Raw genomic sequence first — 18,081 nt, 5'->3', positions numbered from 1 at the left:
AATGCATTGACATTTTTCAATATGATACACCATCCACACATCATTTGCCATCACCTACACATACCACACTCACAGATTCAACTGTAGATCTCTCAAGCTCAATGCATTCACCTATTTCCTCACATACCATTGCACCCACTAGCACCCCACACACCAACACTGTACCTGCATCACAAAATTACATCATCCCGCATGACTGCATCACTAGAAAATCTGAAAGGGTCAAGAGATCGCCTGCTTATTTGAAGGACTACCATTGTATGATAACCCACACAACGCATCCTAGCAATTTTGCCAACTCTAACACTTTATATCCTATCTCACAATATTTATCATATGATAAACTAAACCCAGAATATAAGTCTCTTTCTCTAGCTATCACCTCAAATTCAGAACCTAGCACCTATGAGGAAGCGGCTGCACATGAATGCTGGAGAAAGGCAATACAAGCTGAATTAGCAGCTCTGGATAAGAATAGAACTTGGTGTCTCACTGAACTCCCAAAAGGCAAGAAGGCTGTGGGTTGCAAATGGATTTTTCGGGTAAAATTCAATCCCGATGGCACCATAGAAAGGCACAAAGCCAGGCTAGTTGCAAAAGGATTCACTCAAGTGCAAGGAGTGGATTATGGTGATACATTTAGTCCAGTTGTCAAAATGACTACTCTACGAGTAATATTGGCATTGGCAGCGGCAAAGAAATGGCATTTGAAACAGCTGGACGTCAACACTGCTTTCCTTCATGGAGATTTGGACAAGGAAGTTTACATGCAGATACCACTCGGTTTGGATGTGTCACAACCAGGTTTGGTCTGCAAATTACAAAAGTCTCTATATGGACTTAAGCAAGCTAGCAGGCAATGGAATATTAAGCTCACTCAGACTCTTGTTGATGCTGGTTATAAGCAGTTTTTTGATGATCATTCTCTCTTCATCAAGAAATCTTCTGAAGGCTTCACTGCCATCCTAGTATATGTGGATGATTTGGTTTTAACCGGTGATAACATTGGTGAAATCAATTCCATCAAGCAGATTTTAGATGACAAGTTTAAAATAAAAGACCTTGGTGATCTCAAGTACTTCTTGGGAATGGAAGTCGCACGCTCCAACTCGGGAATTCACATTTATCAACGGAAGTATGCCATGGACCTTCTCAAGGATTTTGGTTATCTGGATTGCAAGCCTCTCTCCACTCCATTTGATTATAGTCAGAAACTCTCGAAGGAGTCGGGTACCATTTTACCAGACAACACTACTTACAGACAACTCATTGGCCGACTCCTTTACCTCACAAACACTAGACCTGATATCTCCTATGCTGTGGGGCGTTTGAGTCAGTTTTTGGACTGTGCAACCACCTCTCACCTGCAGGCTGCTTTCCGTGTGCTCCGATACTTAAAAGGTAGACCTGCAACTGGTTTATTCTTCTCCTCTACTTCTGATATGCATCTCACCGGATTTGCCGATGCTGACTGGGCTACCTGTGCGGATACTCGTCGCTCTGTTTCTGGTTATTGCTTCATGCTTGGAAGCTCTCTTGTCAGTTGGAAGAGTAAGAAACAAACCACTGTTGCCAAGTCTTCTGCAGAAGCTGAATACAGATCTCTTGCAGCTGCCACTTGTGAAGCTAGCTGGTTGTCTTTCTTAATGGATTTTCTTGGTCTGCCGCTTCAAAAATCTATCACCCTATTCTGTGACAACCAGTCAGCTATTCATATTGCCAACAATCCCATCTTCCATGAAAGAACCAAACACATTGAAGTAGACTGCCACATTGTTCGTGAAAAACATCTGTCTGGTCTCATTCATCTTATGCCAGTTCGGTCCCAAGACCAACTTGCTGATTTTCTTACCAAAGCTCTACCACCGGGTTCCTTCTCTACTAATGTTTCCAAGCTAGGATTGTTAGATTTATACAATTCTAGCTTGCGGGAGGGTGTTACCTAGATTATTTTTTTTATTTGTATTTTTTTATATAGTAGGAGTACATAAGGAGTACATAGTATATAAGGGGTTATAACTCAAATATTTTTTAAGGGATTTTTCATTCTTTTCAAAATGAGAACAACTTATTCTTTTCCATCTCTTAGTCCCTTCTGGCCATCAACTTATTCTGATGTCGATGGCAGAGGCTAGAAGCGTGGCCTCCAAAATCGTGCGTCCATAGGGACTGCTGATTGCACCACAACAATACAAACAAACCACAATTGAAATACCCGCGAAGCCAAGGCAAAAGGGAAATTGGGTAGTTGGCATCTCCGCATCTCATCCAAGAATCTTCTTGTTAACGTCAAAATATCCCCGGCCCCCTTTCTTCTCAATTCTTCTCATTCGTCCTCGCCTTCCCCTTCTTAATAATCTCATAATTGTTTTAATTGTGAGGGCAAGGGGATCACGGGTATGGGTGGTGAAGACGAAGCGGTTGAGTCGGTTAGCGGTGGTTGTTCACGGGCAGGGAAAAGGAGGAGGCTATGGAAGAAGATGAAGTCCCAGCTGGTGGAGTACCACGCTCTACCTAGTTACTTGAGGGACAACGAGTACATCCTCCGCCATTACCGCCCCGAATGGCCTATGAAGCAGGTCCTTCTCAGCATCTTCACCATCCACAATGAAACTCTCAATGTTTGGACGCATCTGATTGGATTTTTCATATTTCTGGCATTGACCATATACACTGCCATGAAAGTTCCAAAGGTTGTAGATCTTAATACACTGCAGCATTTTCCCGACCTGCACAAATTACAAGCAGAGCTTCTCACTTGCCTCCCTTCCATGCCTGATTTTCACAAGATCAGGGACGAGTTAAGGACTACGTTGCCCTCAATGGATATGCTTCCGTCAATCTCAAGTTGGCATGTAAAAGAACTTCTGTATAATTGTTTGCCGGAAAGATTTTTCAGTGCCAATCATACCGATTCTTGTGTTCTGCATAGTGTAAAGGAGGACCTGGCAAACATTATAGCACCACTGATGATTAGACCAATTACAAGGTGGCCTTTTTTCGCATTTTTAGGAGGGGCAATGTTTTGCTTGCTAGCTAGCAGTGTCTGCCATCTACTCTCTTGCCACTCCGAGCGCATATCTTACATTATGCTCAGGCTCGACTATGCTGGCATTGCAGCCCTGATATCTACCTCATTCTATCCCCCAGTATATTACTCTTTTATGTGTTATCCATTCTTCTGCAACCTTTACTTGGGATTCATTACCATATTGGGAATCGCCACTATCTTAGTTTCTCTCCTTCCAGTCTTTCAAAGTCCAGAATTCCGCACCATCCGGGCATCCCTCTTCTTTGGCATGGGTTTGTCTGGTGCAGGACCTATACTGCACAAGCTGTATTTGTTCTGGGGCGAGCCTGAGGTATTCCATACAACAGGTTATGAGCTTCTGATGGGTGCTTTCTATGGCGTTGGAGCACTGATCTATGTCACCAGGATTCCGGAACGGTGGATGCCTGGGAAATTTGACATTGCTGGACACAGTCACCAGTTGTTTCATATATTCGTCGTGGTTGGGGCGTATACTCATTATCGTGCTGGATTGGTTTATCTCAGGTGGCGTGACCTTAGGGGTTGCTGATTTTGTGAACCATAAAGGAATCAGTCATTGATTGCTCATTTTGTTGTATAATCTGCAGCTGTATGCTAATTTTACATCTCGAGCTGGTCTAAATTTGTGATTCCAGTTTGGGATGTTTATGCGTCACTTAGTACACAGGACATATGTATAGATTTAGAATCCTCATGCAAGTAAGTAAGCAATAAAAATTTCATGTGTATCGTACATGATTAGAAACAAAAAAAAATATTTGAGTTATAACCCCTTATATATTATGTACTCCTTATGTACTTCTACTATATAAAAAAATACAAATAAAAAAAATAATCTAGGTAACAATATTGATTAATTAAAAATAATTTCTTATACTATTATTCATTGGAATGTGGTGGTTCTAATAAAACTGAGTTAAGAAACTCACCAACTTCAAGTAATTAGGCGGCGCTACAAATTACAAATTAAAGATCTGGTGGGGTTTGCTTCATTTCAAATATTCTTGTGAACTTATTAGATCAGAAATTCAATAATAAACTAAGATCAGAGTTTCAGAAGGTGGTTGTAGTAGTACTAGTACAATACCTCAGTAGGTTATTAAGGTCGGTTTCTATGGACAAATATGGCACTAGAAATTTGACACATTACTAAATGTTCATCTGAAAAATACAATCATTATATGAGTACATAAGAGATTCCATCATTATATACTTATATAGTACCACGGATCACGTGGCCTTCACATGCTAGCTTGAGATTTTAAATCTTAATAATTAATAGTGGTGCCTAGCTTTTGCTTCATAGAAGGTTAAAGGTTTGGACTTTTGATGAATGGTTTAACAAATTCGATGGACATCTGAATTCAGTAGTATTTAAAGTAAATTAAATGTGTGTTTGGAATTTGGATACTATCAAGGTGTAAGCAAATATTTTTTTTAGGGAAATTAAGTGTGTTTGATAATTTTAAGCAAAATAAAAATATTAGAATTTTGTTTTTAAAAGTTATAATTTTCATCTTTTTAAATAATATTTTTTACTTTAAAAAAAATATATTTTAATCTAATAAATAAAAATAATTTTATATTATTATACTTAAACATAATTGAAAATTTTAAAAAAATTATATTAAATATCTAAACATCACATTACTTTTTTTTTTAAATTCATCCAAACAAACTTTAATTAAATTATTATTTAATCAATTTTTAGAATCATAAAAACTAACGATGATTAATCTAACAATTTAGTGGGTAGGTTTCTTCATATTTTATTTAAACTTAGGTTTTTGTACTTAACTTATATATATCTCCCTTTTCAATTTTTTTTTAAATAATTATTTCTAACTTTAGTACTTTGCTACAAAGAAAAATAAACTTAAACCCTAAAAATGGCTTTGAGTTAGATCGGCCTTCCAAGATAAATCAGTATGTGCGAAAATTGATTATTAATTCAGAGATTCCGATTACATATTATCAAGAAAATTATAATATATAATACGGAATAAAGAATAAACAAAAAGGCAATGATTGAAACTAAAAAAATTAAAATAGAAAAATAGGTTAAAATTAAATATAAAAAATATTTTATTTTTTTATTTAATTTTTTGATATAATAATAAAAAATAAACTCCTCAATTTAATTTTTCCATACATAATTTAAAATTTGAATAAAAAAACTCACTCAATTTAATTTTTCTGTACGATAGATATAATAATTTTAGAAATATTTATAATTTTTTATTAAATTAAAATAAAAAATTCTAAATTTATTAATTAAATAAATAAAATTAAAATATATAAAATTAAATTAAATATTTAAAAATATAAATTAATAACTATTAATTAATACTTAAATTCTTTCTATAGCAAACATCTGAAACATGTAATACATTTAATAAAGAAAAGTGGGAACCGATGTAATATGTGAATGATGAGAATAGAAAACATTAACCATCAACTTTTCCCTTTAATTTGTTTTGTATATGATCATTTCAGCCTTTAAAGTGGGACACAAATTGATGATTATGATTGTATGCAAAGTGTTCCTTTATAGATAAACTCAAACTCTTTATTTCATCCTTTTTATTGTCTTAATTCTCTTTACTTCATTGTGGGGTTAAGATCTTTAGATTCTACAAAAGTTTACACAAGAGGATAAGAGTAGAAACAAAAGTTATATGGTGATGTATGTATATGATGAAACCTTGTTAGTTTGTCATGGATAATAGTAATGTAAAGATGATACATTGGATAGTGCTTAATTTTTTTTTTAATTTATCCAAAACAATACATTACAATTATTTGATGATGAAATCATCATATGATGAAGAAATTGATATAACAAGCTTTATTTGATTACTTTGTGTTGTGTATTAATCATTTCCCTCACTAATAAGTGATGGATCACTTTGTGAGTGATGTATGTGCTAATATTTTAAATAAATTAGAAGAACTAATTTAATTTATTGATGCAATATCTATTCTCATAACATACATGGGACAAGATTAGATATTTTCTAGAGGAGTAAATAGTTATTTTTATATTTAAAAAATTTTGTTTTTATTAAAATAGACTCCAATATTTATTGTTGATAAAATAAATCTTAAAAAATATATACTAGCTATTTGACAAAATAATCTTAATATTAACTCTTCATTATAGATATTAATAAAAATGTCTAAATAGCATATTAAGTATTTACCTAAAAGATTAGAGTGATATATATAAAATTGATTACATTTTAACCTGAAAAAAATTCTAAGCCCCAAATTAAGTAGTTGGTGAGAAAAAAGAATTTTTATTAATAAAAAATGACACTTCTATATGCGAGAACAACTATGAGAGCTGCACTAAAAAATAGAAAAAATCATTTGATAAACTCTGCTTTGACCGTTAGAAAATGATGATGCTAAAATTGAATATTCAGTCCAAATCTAGACATTAGTTTTTTCCTTGTCCTTTTTAATAGGTATGTATGTCATTTAAATGAAACTCATTGAAATATAGTTTGTGATTCTTCTTATTTGTTGAAACTTTTCTATTTCTTTTTTTTTCTATTTTGATAGAAATTGAGAATGGAATGTAGATATTTTGTGTTGGGTTGATGAAGTGAAAAAAAAAAAGATTAAAAAATTAAGCTGAATGTTGAAAGGAGCAAAGAGATGAAAATCTTGGACAATAAATCTGCGTTTATTTAGAAACACGGGACACTAAGATATAAAATCGTGTTTGACAATTAAAATATAAACAATAATATTATGTCTAGAAATACTGAAATTAGTATATTATGTGTTTATCCTGATAGAAAAAACATAAAAATACTAACAAGTTAATTTATTTTTTTATTTTTTTATTATTCTTGTTAATTTTTTATAATTATATATTTTTTTAAATTTTTTGAATGAAACAAAATGAAAATAAATTAAATTTTTATAATTTATTTTAATTTATTATTAAATAAAATATAAAAATACTAATTTTTGTGTCTCTAGTTTTTATATCTTATTCTTAATGTTTTATATTGTTAAGTTCTCAAAACTATATATAGCCTACAAAAATTATAAGACACATATAACTATGAGATCATCTGTGATAGAAGAATACATAGAAAAGATAAAGACTTTGTTATTGGTGCTTGTAATCGGGATAACTTTGGTTATATTTATGAGCATATTGTCATTATTTAAGTAGTGGTAGTATTGTTATTGCTATATGATAGTAAAAATTAGTAGTAGAATGCTATTTTTAGGTGTGCTAAATGTTAAAAGTGTATCTAAAATAAATATGTATTTTCTAAATATTAGGTGAATGTAATAACGACGATCTATTGTGAGATGAGATTTTTACTGAGTTAATGAAGGTCAACTGAAATGTTAAAAGTGTGAAATAAAGATTTTGAGTTTAATAATCTCTTATATATAAAAAATAATATTGTAATATCATATCTAATTCTTTAGATAAATATTTAATGTGCCATTTATTACGACTTGATTTAAATGTCACGCGGGTCGACTCGATTTGTAGGTCATTCGTCCCGAACGGTCGGGTGCGAGATGCTCAATCTTCGACCCAGACATGTGTCCTTGACAGCTCTTTACTACAGCTATATGAGAAAGTTTTGAGGAAGGTGGGTCTGTTATTACGAGACCCACTTCTGACACGGTATATAAAGGGAGACTCCTACTCTTTTTCCACGGTAAGTCACATATATCACTTTATTCTTATCTCTCGTCTGTATTCCAATTGACTAGAGCGTCGAAATGTCTTTGCAGGCAACACCCCCCTCTCCACACGAAAAACTCGGGACGTCGACTACTCCAAATTCAGCTCTGCAACCCAGAATCAGGCCGTACCCCTCCTTTTCAATCCGAAGATCTCTCCGAACCGTCTGATACTTGGTCTACTGAACACCATCTAAATATTTCTATTAACGTTTAGAGTGAAAAATTAACGTCAAAATTATTTTATTAAACGGTGCTTATTTTTTAAAGTTTATTTTATCAAAAATAAATATTGGAGTTTATTTTGATAAAAACAGAACTTTTTTTGTATCAAAATAATTATTTATTCTCGTTAGAGTTAAAAAAAAAACACTTAAAAAAAATTAAGTGAAAACAAAATTATGAAACATAGGGCGAGTGTGGTAGTAAAGATTTGGTTGTTTAGTGAAAGAGGAAAGAATGAAGAGAATGAAACAGTAAAGAGATGATAAGAGAAGAGAAGAAAACAAGTTGGAGTGAGTTGGCAAATGAGATGAAAGCAATTTTACGTTTAACTCTGAACACCTCGAACACTGCACATTCCACGCCTTCCAACCTCACACCCCATACTCCCCCCATTAAATTCCAAACATAAAAACAACAAAAACGTTAAACTCAAAAAAAAAAAAGTTTTATATATTTATATAATTTTATTATTATGTACTTTAAAAATACATATTAAAATTATTAGTAATAAAAAATTTTAAATTTTATATTTTAATAACTATACAATAAATACATTAAAAAACTTAATTTTATATTTTTTAATTAATAATTTTATTTTAAGTCCTCAATTTTAAATTTTTTATAATATAATTTTTATGTTAAAATTTTTTACCCTCAAAAAATCTTTTCAAACTCCGCTAATGTTTAAACACATGCTTGCAAACCTCCATATATATATATATTATATATAAATTGATAGTAAAAAAATTTAAATTAGTTATTTTAATTTTTTAATAAATTTTTATTCTATAGAAATTATTGAATATTATTCTTATTTGATAAATTGATTTTTTGTTATTTTGAATCTAATTTATCTTAAAATATATTTTTTGAGATCAAATTATTTTATAATAAAATTTATTAAAAATTTATTTATCTAACATATATGTTAAAAATGTGATTAAAGCCAATAGAAAAATCAATCCATTCAATAAGGGTAATTATAAAAAAAAATAGAGAATAAAAATTTATTAAAAATTAAAGTGTACAATCTAAAATGTTTGGTGACCAATTTGAATTTTTACTTTATATATTTATTGAAAAAAGATTCTTTAAAATAAAAAAATGTAACAAAGTAAAATACTAATTACTATTAAATTTAGAAGTTTTATTATGTTTGAGTTTCACACTTTTATTTAAAAATAATTAGTCTTTTCTTTTATCAATTAACTCAGTTTAGAAGAGTTAAATTTATATATTTGTTAATTTATTTTAGAACATATTGAATTCCCACATTTTAAAATATATCACTTTAATATATAAAAGTTTATGTCCATATACATATATAGTAATACATTACAATTTTGAAAATAAAAATATGTAGCATTTAATTTTTATACATTATTAATGAAAAGTTAAATTTGTTTCCATATACTACTACATTATCATTTGGTCAAAGATAACATTTTTAAACAGTACATAAAATATGCAAGCGTTAAGTCTTCATCTACTGAGTGTTTTTTCTCCCACTCCTTCCTTCTACTTTTCCTGAACTCTACTCTTTCTAAAGTCTAAACACACTTAATACATTAGAATATAGCATTATTTAAAATAAATTAAAATAGAAGAAAATTCTTCTAAATATAATCAATATATACAATTATAAAATACATTTTATTTTGCATTGTTTCATCTTTTATATTTGATATATTTTTAATAAGTAATGATATGTTATAATCAACTAATCAAATATATTATGAATTTAATTTTGATACATTAATAAGATAAAATATTTTACACAATAGTATAATTATAATTTTTTTATAATTATTTATATAATTAATATAAAGAATAATTATTTTTATTAATATGACATTATGCGATTGAATGTACGTGTAAAACGATTTTATACTTATCTTGCATTAAAATTAAATTCATATATTATTATCTTTTTATTTTTTTAAAAAAAACATCAATTAAATATCATCTAAGAAAACCGTTATTCACTTATAAGTGTTATACTTTCTTTATTTTAATAGTTAGAATTAAGCTAAGACCTTAATCAAGTTGGATTAAATGTTATTTTATATAGTTTCTTCATTCATAGCATCAGTAACAGTCATTCCAACAGCACCAGTTTAAGCTTCTCTTTCTCTCTCTCTCTCTCTCTTTCATATGCTTTTTCATTCATTTCAATACACACACCAACCTTCTGAGCTCTTTCTCTCTCTCTCTTCCTTCTCTTTCCTTCTGTTGAAGACAACAAACACAGGATTTGACAGCAAAAAGATTCTGAATTTCTGAGGTTAGAACTAAGAAGAACAAGAGGAAGAAGAAAATGGGTGAAACAGAACATCACCACCACCACAACCACCAAGCACCGCCACCAGTTCAGGCACCACCACCAGGTCCACCACCGCCAAATCTTGGTCTTTCAAGGGGTCCCATTTGGCAACCAGCTGAACAGCTTCTTCAGCTTCACTACTGCATCCATTCCAACCCTTCTTGGCGTTAGTTTCATCCCTTTTTTTCATTCTATATACATGTCTGTGATTGTGTCACTTTTTTAATTGAATTATTGTGGTTGTGCTATATTTCATTCAAGTTATTAAATTATAATCAGTGTTATTTAGTTGGGAGAATATAATTGGAATCTTTGACAGAAACTATGGTGGTGGTGGTTGTTGGATGAAATGGAATGATATGACTCACTTTTTTCTCACAAGGGTCAACAATCATGTCATTCTGTCAACTAAAATTCTGCAAAGTTTCTAACTTTATATAAAAAAATTTATTTTTTATTATTTTCAATGCCAAAAGCTGATAGTAAAGTTATGCTCTGATGTTAAAAGGAGTCAATAGTTCTGTGCATGTCAAAACACAAAAGGGTTGTTGAGTTTTTGTATTATTTTAAAGTGGAAAAAGAATAAAAGCTCAGTTCTTTCAGTTTTGGTGTCTCTATCTTTGTTGTTTGATTTCTTTTTCATATGAGTCTGTGTGTGTATATGCAATGGTTTATTTTGCAGATTGCTTTTCTGGTTGTTACCTTTATTCTATTTTTCTGATACCGAATCTTTTGTTTTTTAAAAAATGGGATGTTCCTTTTGTATTTTTGTTCCTGTCAGTTGTGTGAATTGCGTCAATGAATCAAAGTATCAAACTATTCTTTTATGTGATTCGGTATGTGTAAAAAATTATGTGAAATCCATTTTCTGAGTATTAAATTCTGGTATCCAAAACTTTATGGTGGTTAGTCTTAATCTGAAGTATTCACATTTTGATCATATCTTATAATAATTTTGGCAGCTGAGGCACTTCTTCTGGGTTTCCAGCACTACATTGTGATGCTTGGGACGACAGTTTTCATCGCAACCACCCTTGTGAATGCAATGGGTGGGGATGCCGTAAGTTCCATGTATTCTATCTTATGTTCTTGTGGGTTTAAAATAATCATCAATCTGGACAAAATTGGAAAGTTAATGCATACCAAATATATTAACTTTTCACGTTGTCCAAATTCACAATTAGAATCAAGAATAAATTGTTAAATTAGTCCTTGAAAGATCACTCGTTTTTTAAATTGGTCCCGGAATGATTTTTTTAATCAAATTCGTTCTTTAAAGACTTTAACTTAGTCATGTTAGTCCTTCCGTCACTTTGTTTGTAGATGGTGTCAAAATTTTGCTAATGTGACATGTTAGGCGACACCTCAACACACACCTAGGAGTCTTAATTGACTATTAACATGATTAGTTTATGAAATTAAATCAAATCAACCCCAAATTGAGGGATTTTAATGCTTCAAGTTCTCTCCTCAATTAGGTTTTGATTTGATCTAATTTCATAAGCTTATTATGTTAATAGTCAATTACGACTCCTCAGTGTGTGTGTTGGAGACTTGGAGTGTCACTTAACGTGTCACATTAGCAAATTTTGACACTATTAACAAACGAAGTGACAGAAGGACTAACATGACTAATTTAAAATCTTTAAAGGATGAATTTGATTAAAAAAATCTTTCAGAGACCAATTTGAAGAACGAGTGATCTTTCAGAGACTAATTTGACCATTTACTCTTAGAACCAACCATGTTACCTACTCACAAAAAGTTAGCTACTAAATTCTATACAAAATACTTTTTGAATTACAAAATACAAATAAAAAATGAGTTAAATAATGTATTTATGCAAATATATATAGTGACTGCATTTTGAGATGCAGATAGCATTTTTGTTTTAGAATAGAGGTAGTATATAGTAAGATTTTCCCTTGTTATGCTTTTGTGTAATTGACTCTAGGCCAAATTAATTCTGGCAGAAGTGATTTACTTAGAATTAAGTTTGATGTAAAGTGAATTATATTTGATAGTTCTTCTAAAAATGGTTCTAATAGAAAGAAAGAAGAATTTCAATTCTGTCCAGAACCAGTTCTAGAGTCCAGAATTGATTTTGTGAGTGTCCTACTAGTAATTCTTCCTTTTTGTTATTCTTGAACAGGGTGACAAAGCTCGTGTGATTCAGACATTGTTGTTCATGTCTGGAATTAACACACTACTTCAGTCTTGGTTTGGGTCGAGGCTTCCGGCGGTGATGAGTGGATCGGTTGCTTTCATTCTTCCGGTGCTGTCCATCATAAATGATTACACAGACATGACATTCACATCGGAGCATGAGGTTTGTACATCAAGATAACAGAATTCATTACTATTGAAGTATTTGATTGCAGTTGGAACTTATGTGTGTTCTGAATTCAGTTGTACCATGTTATTCTGGTATTTTTAGGGCGCATTTTTCTTCTTTGCTTTAAGATAAAGCATTCTTGTTCTAATAAACCAGCATTTTGTCAAGTAGTTCCAATCTTTCGACTACCACAAAATAGTTATCATTCCGAGGGAACTAATCTTTTGAGGGTCAAGATTGTGGCTTACACTATTTAACTGAATTGCTTTCTCTAACATGAAAAGTGTTGATCCTGAAGCTAATGTAAATTGACTTTGGCACTTGCAGAGGTTTACCTATACAATGAGAACAATTCAAGGTTCTTTGATAGTTTCGTCTTTCATCAACATCATCCTTGGTTATAGTAGGGCCTGGGGGAATCTAACAAGGTAAATTTATTTCAATTTTCTCAACTTTGTTTCTCACTTTCTCTTTTCTCTTAATACTTTTGGTGATCCTTCTTTCTGGATCAGATTGTTCAGTCCGGTAGTCATTGTACCGGTCGTATGTTTGGTGGGTCTTGGGCTGTTTGCAAGGGGCTTTCCACAGGTAAATTAACATTCCTATGTAATCATTGAGATTTGTATGATCATATTTAAGGGTTCTTAAACTCAATTATCTTGTTCCATGCAGCTTGCGAATTGTATACAGATTGGACTACCTATGCTCATTCTATTGGTCCTAACCCAGCAGGTTTTATTTAGCATCAAAATCTGTTTCTTGTAGTTTTACTACTCTTATCACCTTTTTATGTTACAATACCTTCTTTTTTTCTGGAATTGCAGTACTTGAAGCGCCTTCATCACATTACACAGCATGCTCTTGAGAGATTTGCTTTGCTTATTTGTGTTGCTGTCATTTGGGCATTTGCTGCTATCCTCACCGTGGCCGGTGCATACAACAATGTTAAACGATCGACACAGTTTAGTTGCCGCACGGATCGTTCATATCTCATGTCTTCTGCTCCATGGTATGATCACAACATAGACTCTTTAGTAACTTACAAGTTTCAATGCTCTTTCTGGAACTTAACGAATTTAATTTTAATTTTTTTCCCTTCCAGGATTAAAGTTCCATACCCGTTTCAGTGGGGTACCCCAATATTCAAAGCTAGTCATGTCTTTGGTATGATGGGAGCAGCACTTGTTTCTGCAGCCGAGGTACAGTATCGGTTCCTTAATACACTATCTATTTCAATATATCTGTCAAAACCTTAAAAAACTAAACAGAGTAGCTTGGTGTTCAAGCATCCTGCATTATGCAGGGTCGGGAGAACGGCGCAGCTATAGGATGTAATATAGTCCTTGAGGTCACATGGAGATAACTCAACGATGTTGCAAGACTATCCTTCATAAAAAAAATAAATAAATAAATAATAAAGTATTAAATAAATGTTGATAATGCATTAAAATTAAATTAAGGATTTAATGGTTAATGTCATATCATCCATTAAAAATCCTAAGCTTTTTGCTTGTGGGAATTTTAAATGCAGTCTACTGGTACTTTCTATGCTGCGGCGAGGCTTTCCGGTGCGACATCCCCTCCTGCATATGTGCTCAGCCGAAGCATTGGGCTACAGGTGAAGTTTTAATTTTCTTGTTTTTTAATAACTACTAGTCTGATGATTCTTCTGTCTTGCTACAAAATGATGGTATTCTAATAAAATAATTTTGACAAAAACCCTTGTTTTTCGCTCCTTATTCAGGGTCTTAACATGCTTCTCGATGGCATTTTTGGTGCTGTTGTTGGTACTACTGCCTCTGTGTAAGAAACTTTCTCTAAGAACCTTTGTTGAATGGTTTTCCCTTATATGTTTAAGGTCGAGTTATTAAGAAGTTGACATATTTAACGAATCACTTCAAGTCTTCGTCGATGATTCCTTAACAACGGGACTCAGGACTACACAGACCTTCAATTGAGTCTTACATCATCAGCAGTTGAAAATTTGGAATCTACAAAATTCTGTGAAAAACCAAATTAGTGGCAGCTGAAATTTATGCTTGCAACTACTATGTTATCAGATTCAAACTAATTGAACAAAGATTTGTATATATTCATGTGATCATGTCTGAGCTGCCTCCTCAATTGCAATGAGTGCAGGGAAAATGTAGGCTTACTTGGTCTAACGCACATCGGGAGCCGAAGAGTCGTCCAAATATCATGCGGCTTCATGATCTTCTTTTCTATCTTTGGTATAATAACTTCTTTTTTTACTCTTATATTTACATTCTTTATCATAATAAATTGACAATAACTATTTCCAGGGAAATTCGGAGCCTTTTTCGCATCGATTCCTTTACCAATATTTGCTGCTATATATTGTGTTTTATTTGGTATTGTGGGTAAGTGATGCTGCAATTATGTCAATATGTTGCATATTATTATGATCATTTTTGCATAGTAACTAACTAGCTTTATCTTGCAGCTGCTGTTGGGATTTCGTTTATACAGTTTGCAAATTCCAATAGCATGAGAAACATGTATGTTTTGGGCCTATCCTTGTTCCTAGGGATCTCAATATCTCAATATTTTGCCATGAACACGGCTCCGGATGGTCACGGTCCGACCAGAACAAATGCCGGATGGGTAAGTATCTAATTTTCTCAAGGTTTATTTAGGCCTGGTTTGGTAAAGTTTTTGTATTGCATGAACACATTTTTATTGAGTAATCTAACTTCTCTTTTGTCATAACAGTTTAATGACATCCTTAACACCATTTTCTCGTCTCCTCCAACCGTCGCTATAATTGTCGGTACGATTCTCGATAACACCCTCGAGCACAAGCAAATCGCCGAGAGAGGACTTCCATGGTGGGTACCTTTCCAGAATCGGAAAGGAGACGTTAGAAACGACGAGTTTTACCATTATCCTCTACGGCTTACTGAGTATATACCCTCTAGGTTTCTCTAAAAGTATTCTCCAAACTTGTATCTAAACCTTGCTTTTAATTTTAAGCATAGTTACAAGAAGAACTCTCAAATAGCCCTTGTAAAATATGGATGAGCAATTTTTATCATTGGCAAATTTTACCTTAACCTGTATAAATGGATTTTTGACATATAATTCTTTTTATGTTTTATGTTCTTACATGCAAAAAGTTCATTTCATCCAAATATATTAAGCTTTTTTAGCATGTATTCATGAATCATGCTTTAGTGTGAAATTATGCTTGCATATTCCTTAATCCTTCTAGAGTCTTTTAACTTCTTATAAAAAAGTATAGTATAGAAAAGCCTTTTCTTAATGTCAATTATGCCCTCGTTTATCTCAAGGAATTTCGGCTAGTAAGATGTGTCATTCATGAGGCATGAGATGACATAATTCTTCCCCAGAAAAGGAGGACAAATAAATTGGTTTACTTTGGAGGAAAATACATTTTATAATCTTCCAAATCAAAGGTTAATATACGTTCATGAAAGTTACATTGGAAGTATTCATTATTGGTATTTTTTTTTTTTTGGTAGAAAAGAAGATTTGTTTTTGTCAATTTGTGATATTGTTTACTCTCTCTATAGTGAGGTCATCAAATTATATATTTTTTTATCCATCGAATAATATTAGAGTTAATTTTTTTGTTATTATTAATCAATTTTCTTAAATTATTTTATTTATTTTAAATTTTATTTTTTAAATTATAAATTCTTAATCTTAAATTTTAAATTTAAATTATAAATCTTAAATCATAAAAAAATGAGAAGTTTTAGAATTGAGAAAAATAGTTAGCTAATGTTGATGTTGACGGACAAAAAGTTGGTTCTCTATATATTTGTTTTATTAATAATAATTTTGTTAGGTGTATATCAAAATTAATAATGAAAATTAGATACTAATATAAAATATATATTAGAATATAAAATAAATATTAAAAATAAATTAAATAATATATATATTTATACATAAATATATAATAACTGATTTTGGTGTAAACATAATATTTTTGTATGCCGGAACTTAAATCTTTCTAAAATATTTGAAAAGAAAATAATTTTTTGACTAAGATATGTGCATCAAAAGTTTTGGATATACTAAAAATCAATTATTAAATTAATTATTATTATATATTTCTGTATATATACATTTTATTTCACACTTTTCATATTCCAATATGGTATTTTATTCTTTAGTTTATTTAGTGTATATGTATTATAGTTATAAATACATACAATCAAATAAAGATTAATTTATATTTAACCAATATAAAGCCAATTTTTTGTCTTATGCCACTAACTGACAAAGTGACAATTACCGTCTAGATATAAGGATATGAGAAAGTATACGGTGCTAATATATTATTTGTCAATTTATTATTAATAATAATTAATTATTATATTTTTAATATATATATAAAAAGATACATCAAGATATATATACAAAAATATTTTCATTAGATATAGTCATAAAAAAATATTTTTATTAGACACATCCACAAAAATACTTTTATTAAATACAGTCATAAATAAGATTTAAAAAAGTTGCAAAAATGCTGTTGGTAACGTATACAGTAATTCTCGTTTTTTCCCTCACCTTTTAACTATCTTTGGTAATATTGTGAACTTTGGAGTTTTGTCATCAAACATCCAAATTTTGCAAACATCTACTGCTGTAAGAGCTGGTTGAATTATCACGAAACATGAGCTTTTAATTACTAGATAGATATCTTAAATTCAAGTTTTAAAATAATAATAAAAATTATGGCTCAAATAGTTCTATTTCTCAAGAGTCTCTCCGACAATCAAACTGAACTAATTAAACCGAGTGGTTTCATTATTCGCAACACGCTGTATACACTTTACAATCACATATAGTTTGGTGATGATCAAATTAAGTTGACTAGGGTAGGCTTGACTTGCTTGCAAGATTTATACATCATCAATAAACAAAGGATAATAATAATAATAATAAAAGAAAGAGATATTGACTAAGGTGGCGGATATCATTATAAACCATACAAGATAAAAAGAAAAATAGACCAAGGAAGGTTCTCAGCAAGTAACACATTACACAAGTGACAGTGACCTTTGGAGTTTGAAGAGAATCTTGTTAGCTGAAACCTATGTGATGCATATTATCAGCTTCTCACGCGTTTTCATTTTATTAAGAAACAAAAAATAATATTATATTTTTTAATAATATAAAAGAAAATAAAATTGAGAGAAAATACCCACATGCCCTTTAGTGGAAGCAGGCTATTGGAAGTTGGAAGTAGTCTATTTGACATGCGTACATTGTATATGTCCATGGTGGTCACAAGATCCCAAATTTTACAGAAGAAAAAGAAGCATTTCATTTTGGAAATCTATCTATCTATGAATTAATATGATTCTTTCATTCTAGCCGCCTTACTCTCTACAATTTTTCCATCATTGCTTGTGCTGCTTTTCTTGA

The 18,081-nt window shown here is 31.2% G+C and overlaps 2 protein-coding genes across 3 annotated transcripts; both read left to right on the top strand.

Moving 5' to 3' along the window:
• The first annotated feature begins 2,141 nt into the window (after positions 1-2,141).
• Positions 2,142-3,815, top strand: LOC112697883 (heptahelical transmembrane protein 4-like). Its single transcript, XM_025751253.3, has one exon. The coding sequence runs from the start codon at positions 2,400-2,402 to the stop codon at positions 3,579-3,581; it is 1,182 nt and encodes a 393-aa protein (XP_025607038.1). The 5' UTR covers positions 2,142-2,399; the 3' UTR covers positions 3,582-3,815.
• Positions 3,816-10,018: 6,203 nt separating this feature from the next.
• LOC112697882 (nucleobase-ascorbate transporter 3-like) lies at positions 10,019-15,754 on the top strand. Of its 2 annotated transcripts, XM_025751252.2 has the most exons (14): positions 10,019-10,488; positions 11,285-11,382; positions 12,475-12,651; positions 12,985-13,085; positions 13,170-13,245; positions 13,330-13,389; positions 13,482-13,666; positions 13,760-13,856; positions 14,189-14,275; positions 14,402-14,460; positions 14,797-14,888; positions 14,961-15,038; positions 15,122-15,282; positions 15,391-15,754. In XM_025751252.2, exons 1-14 carry the CDS (start codon positions 10,317-10,319, stop codon positions 15,604-15,606), a joined length of 1,659 nt encoding a protein of 552 aa, XP_025607037.1. In that variant the 5' UTR covers positions 10,019-10,316; the 3' UTR covers positions 15,607-15,754. The 2 variants fall into 2 exon arrangements, with proteins under 2 accessions (XP_025607037.1, XP_029143556.1); XM_029287723.2 differs by lacking the exon at positions 14,961-15,038.
• Positions 15,755-18,081: the final 2,327 nt, after the last annotated feature.

This window comes from Arachis hypogaea, chromosome 16 (assembly GCF_003086295.3).
Source record: "Arachis hypogaea cultivar Tifrunner chromosome 16, arahy.Tifrunner.gnm2.J5K5, whole genome shotgun sequence".
In the NCBI taxonomy this organism is placed as follows: Eukaryota; Viridiplantae; Streptophyta; class Magnoliopsida; order Fabales; family Fabaceae; genus Arachis; species Arachis hypogaea.
This window is presented reverse-complemented; position numbering and strand designations above follow the sequence as displayed.

Bases quoted from the DNA above. Each gene is read 5' to 3' on its own strand.
- LOC112697882 (XM_025751252.2), top strand. From the start codon at position 10,317: ATGGGTGAAACAGAACATCACCACCACCACAACCACCAAGCACCGCCA. The intron at 12,652-12,984 runs GTTTGTACATCA...TGGCACTTGCAG, and splicing joins CATTCACATCGGAGCATGAG to AGGTTTACCTATACAATGAG. The intron at 14,461-14,796 runs GTAAGAAACTTT...CAATGAGTGCAG, and splicing joins GTTGGTACTACTGCCTCTGT to GGAAAATGTAGGCTTACTTG.
- LOC112697883 (XM_025751253.3), top strand. From the start codon at position 2,400: ATGGGTGGTGAAGACGAAGCGGTTGAGTCGGTTAGCGGTGGTTGTTCA.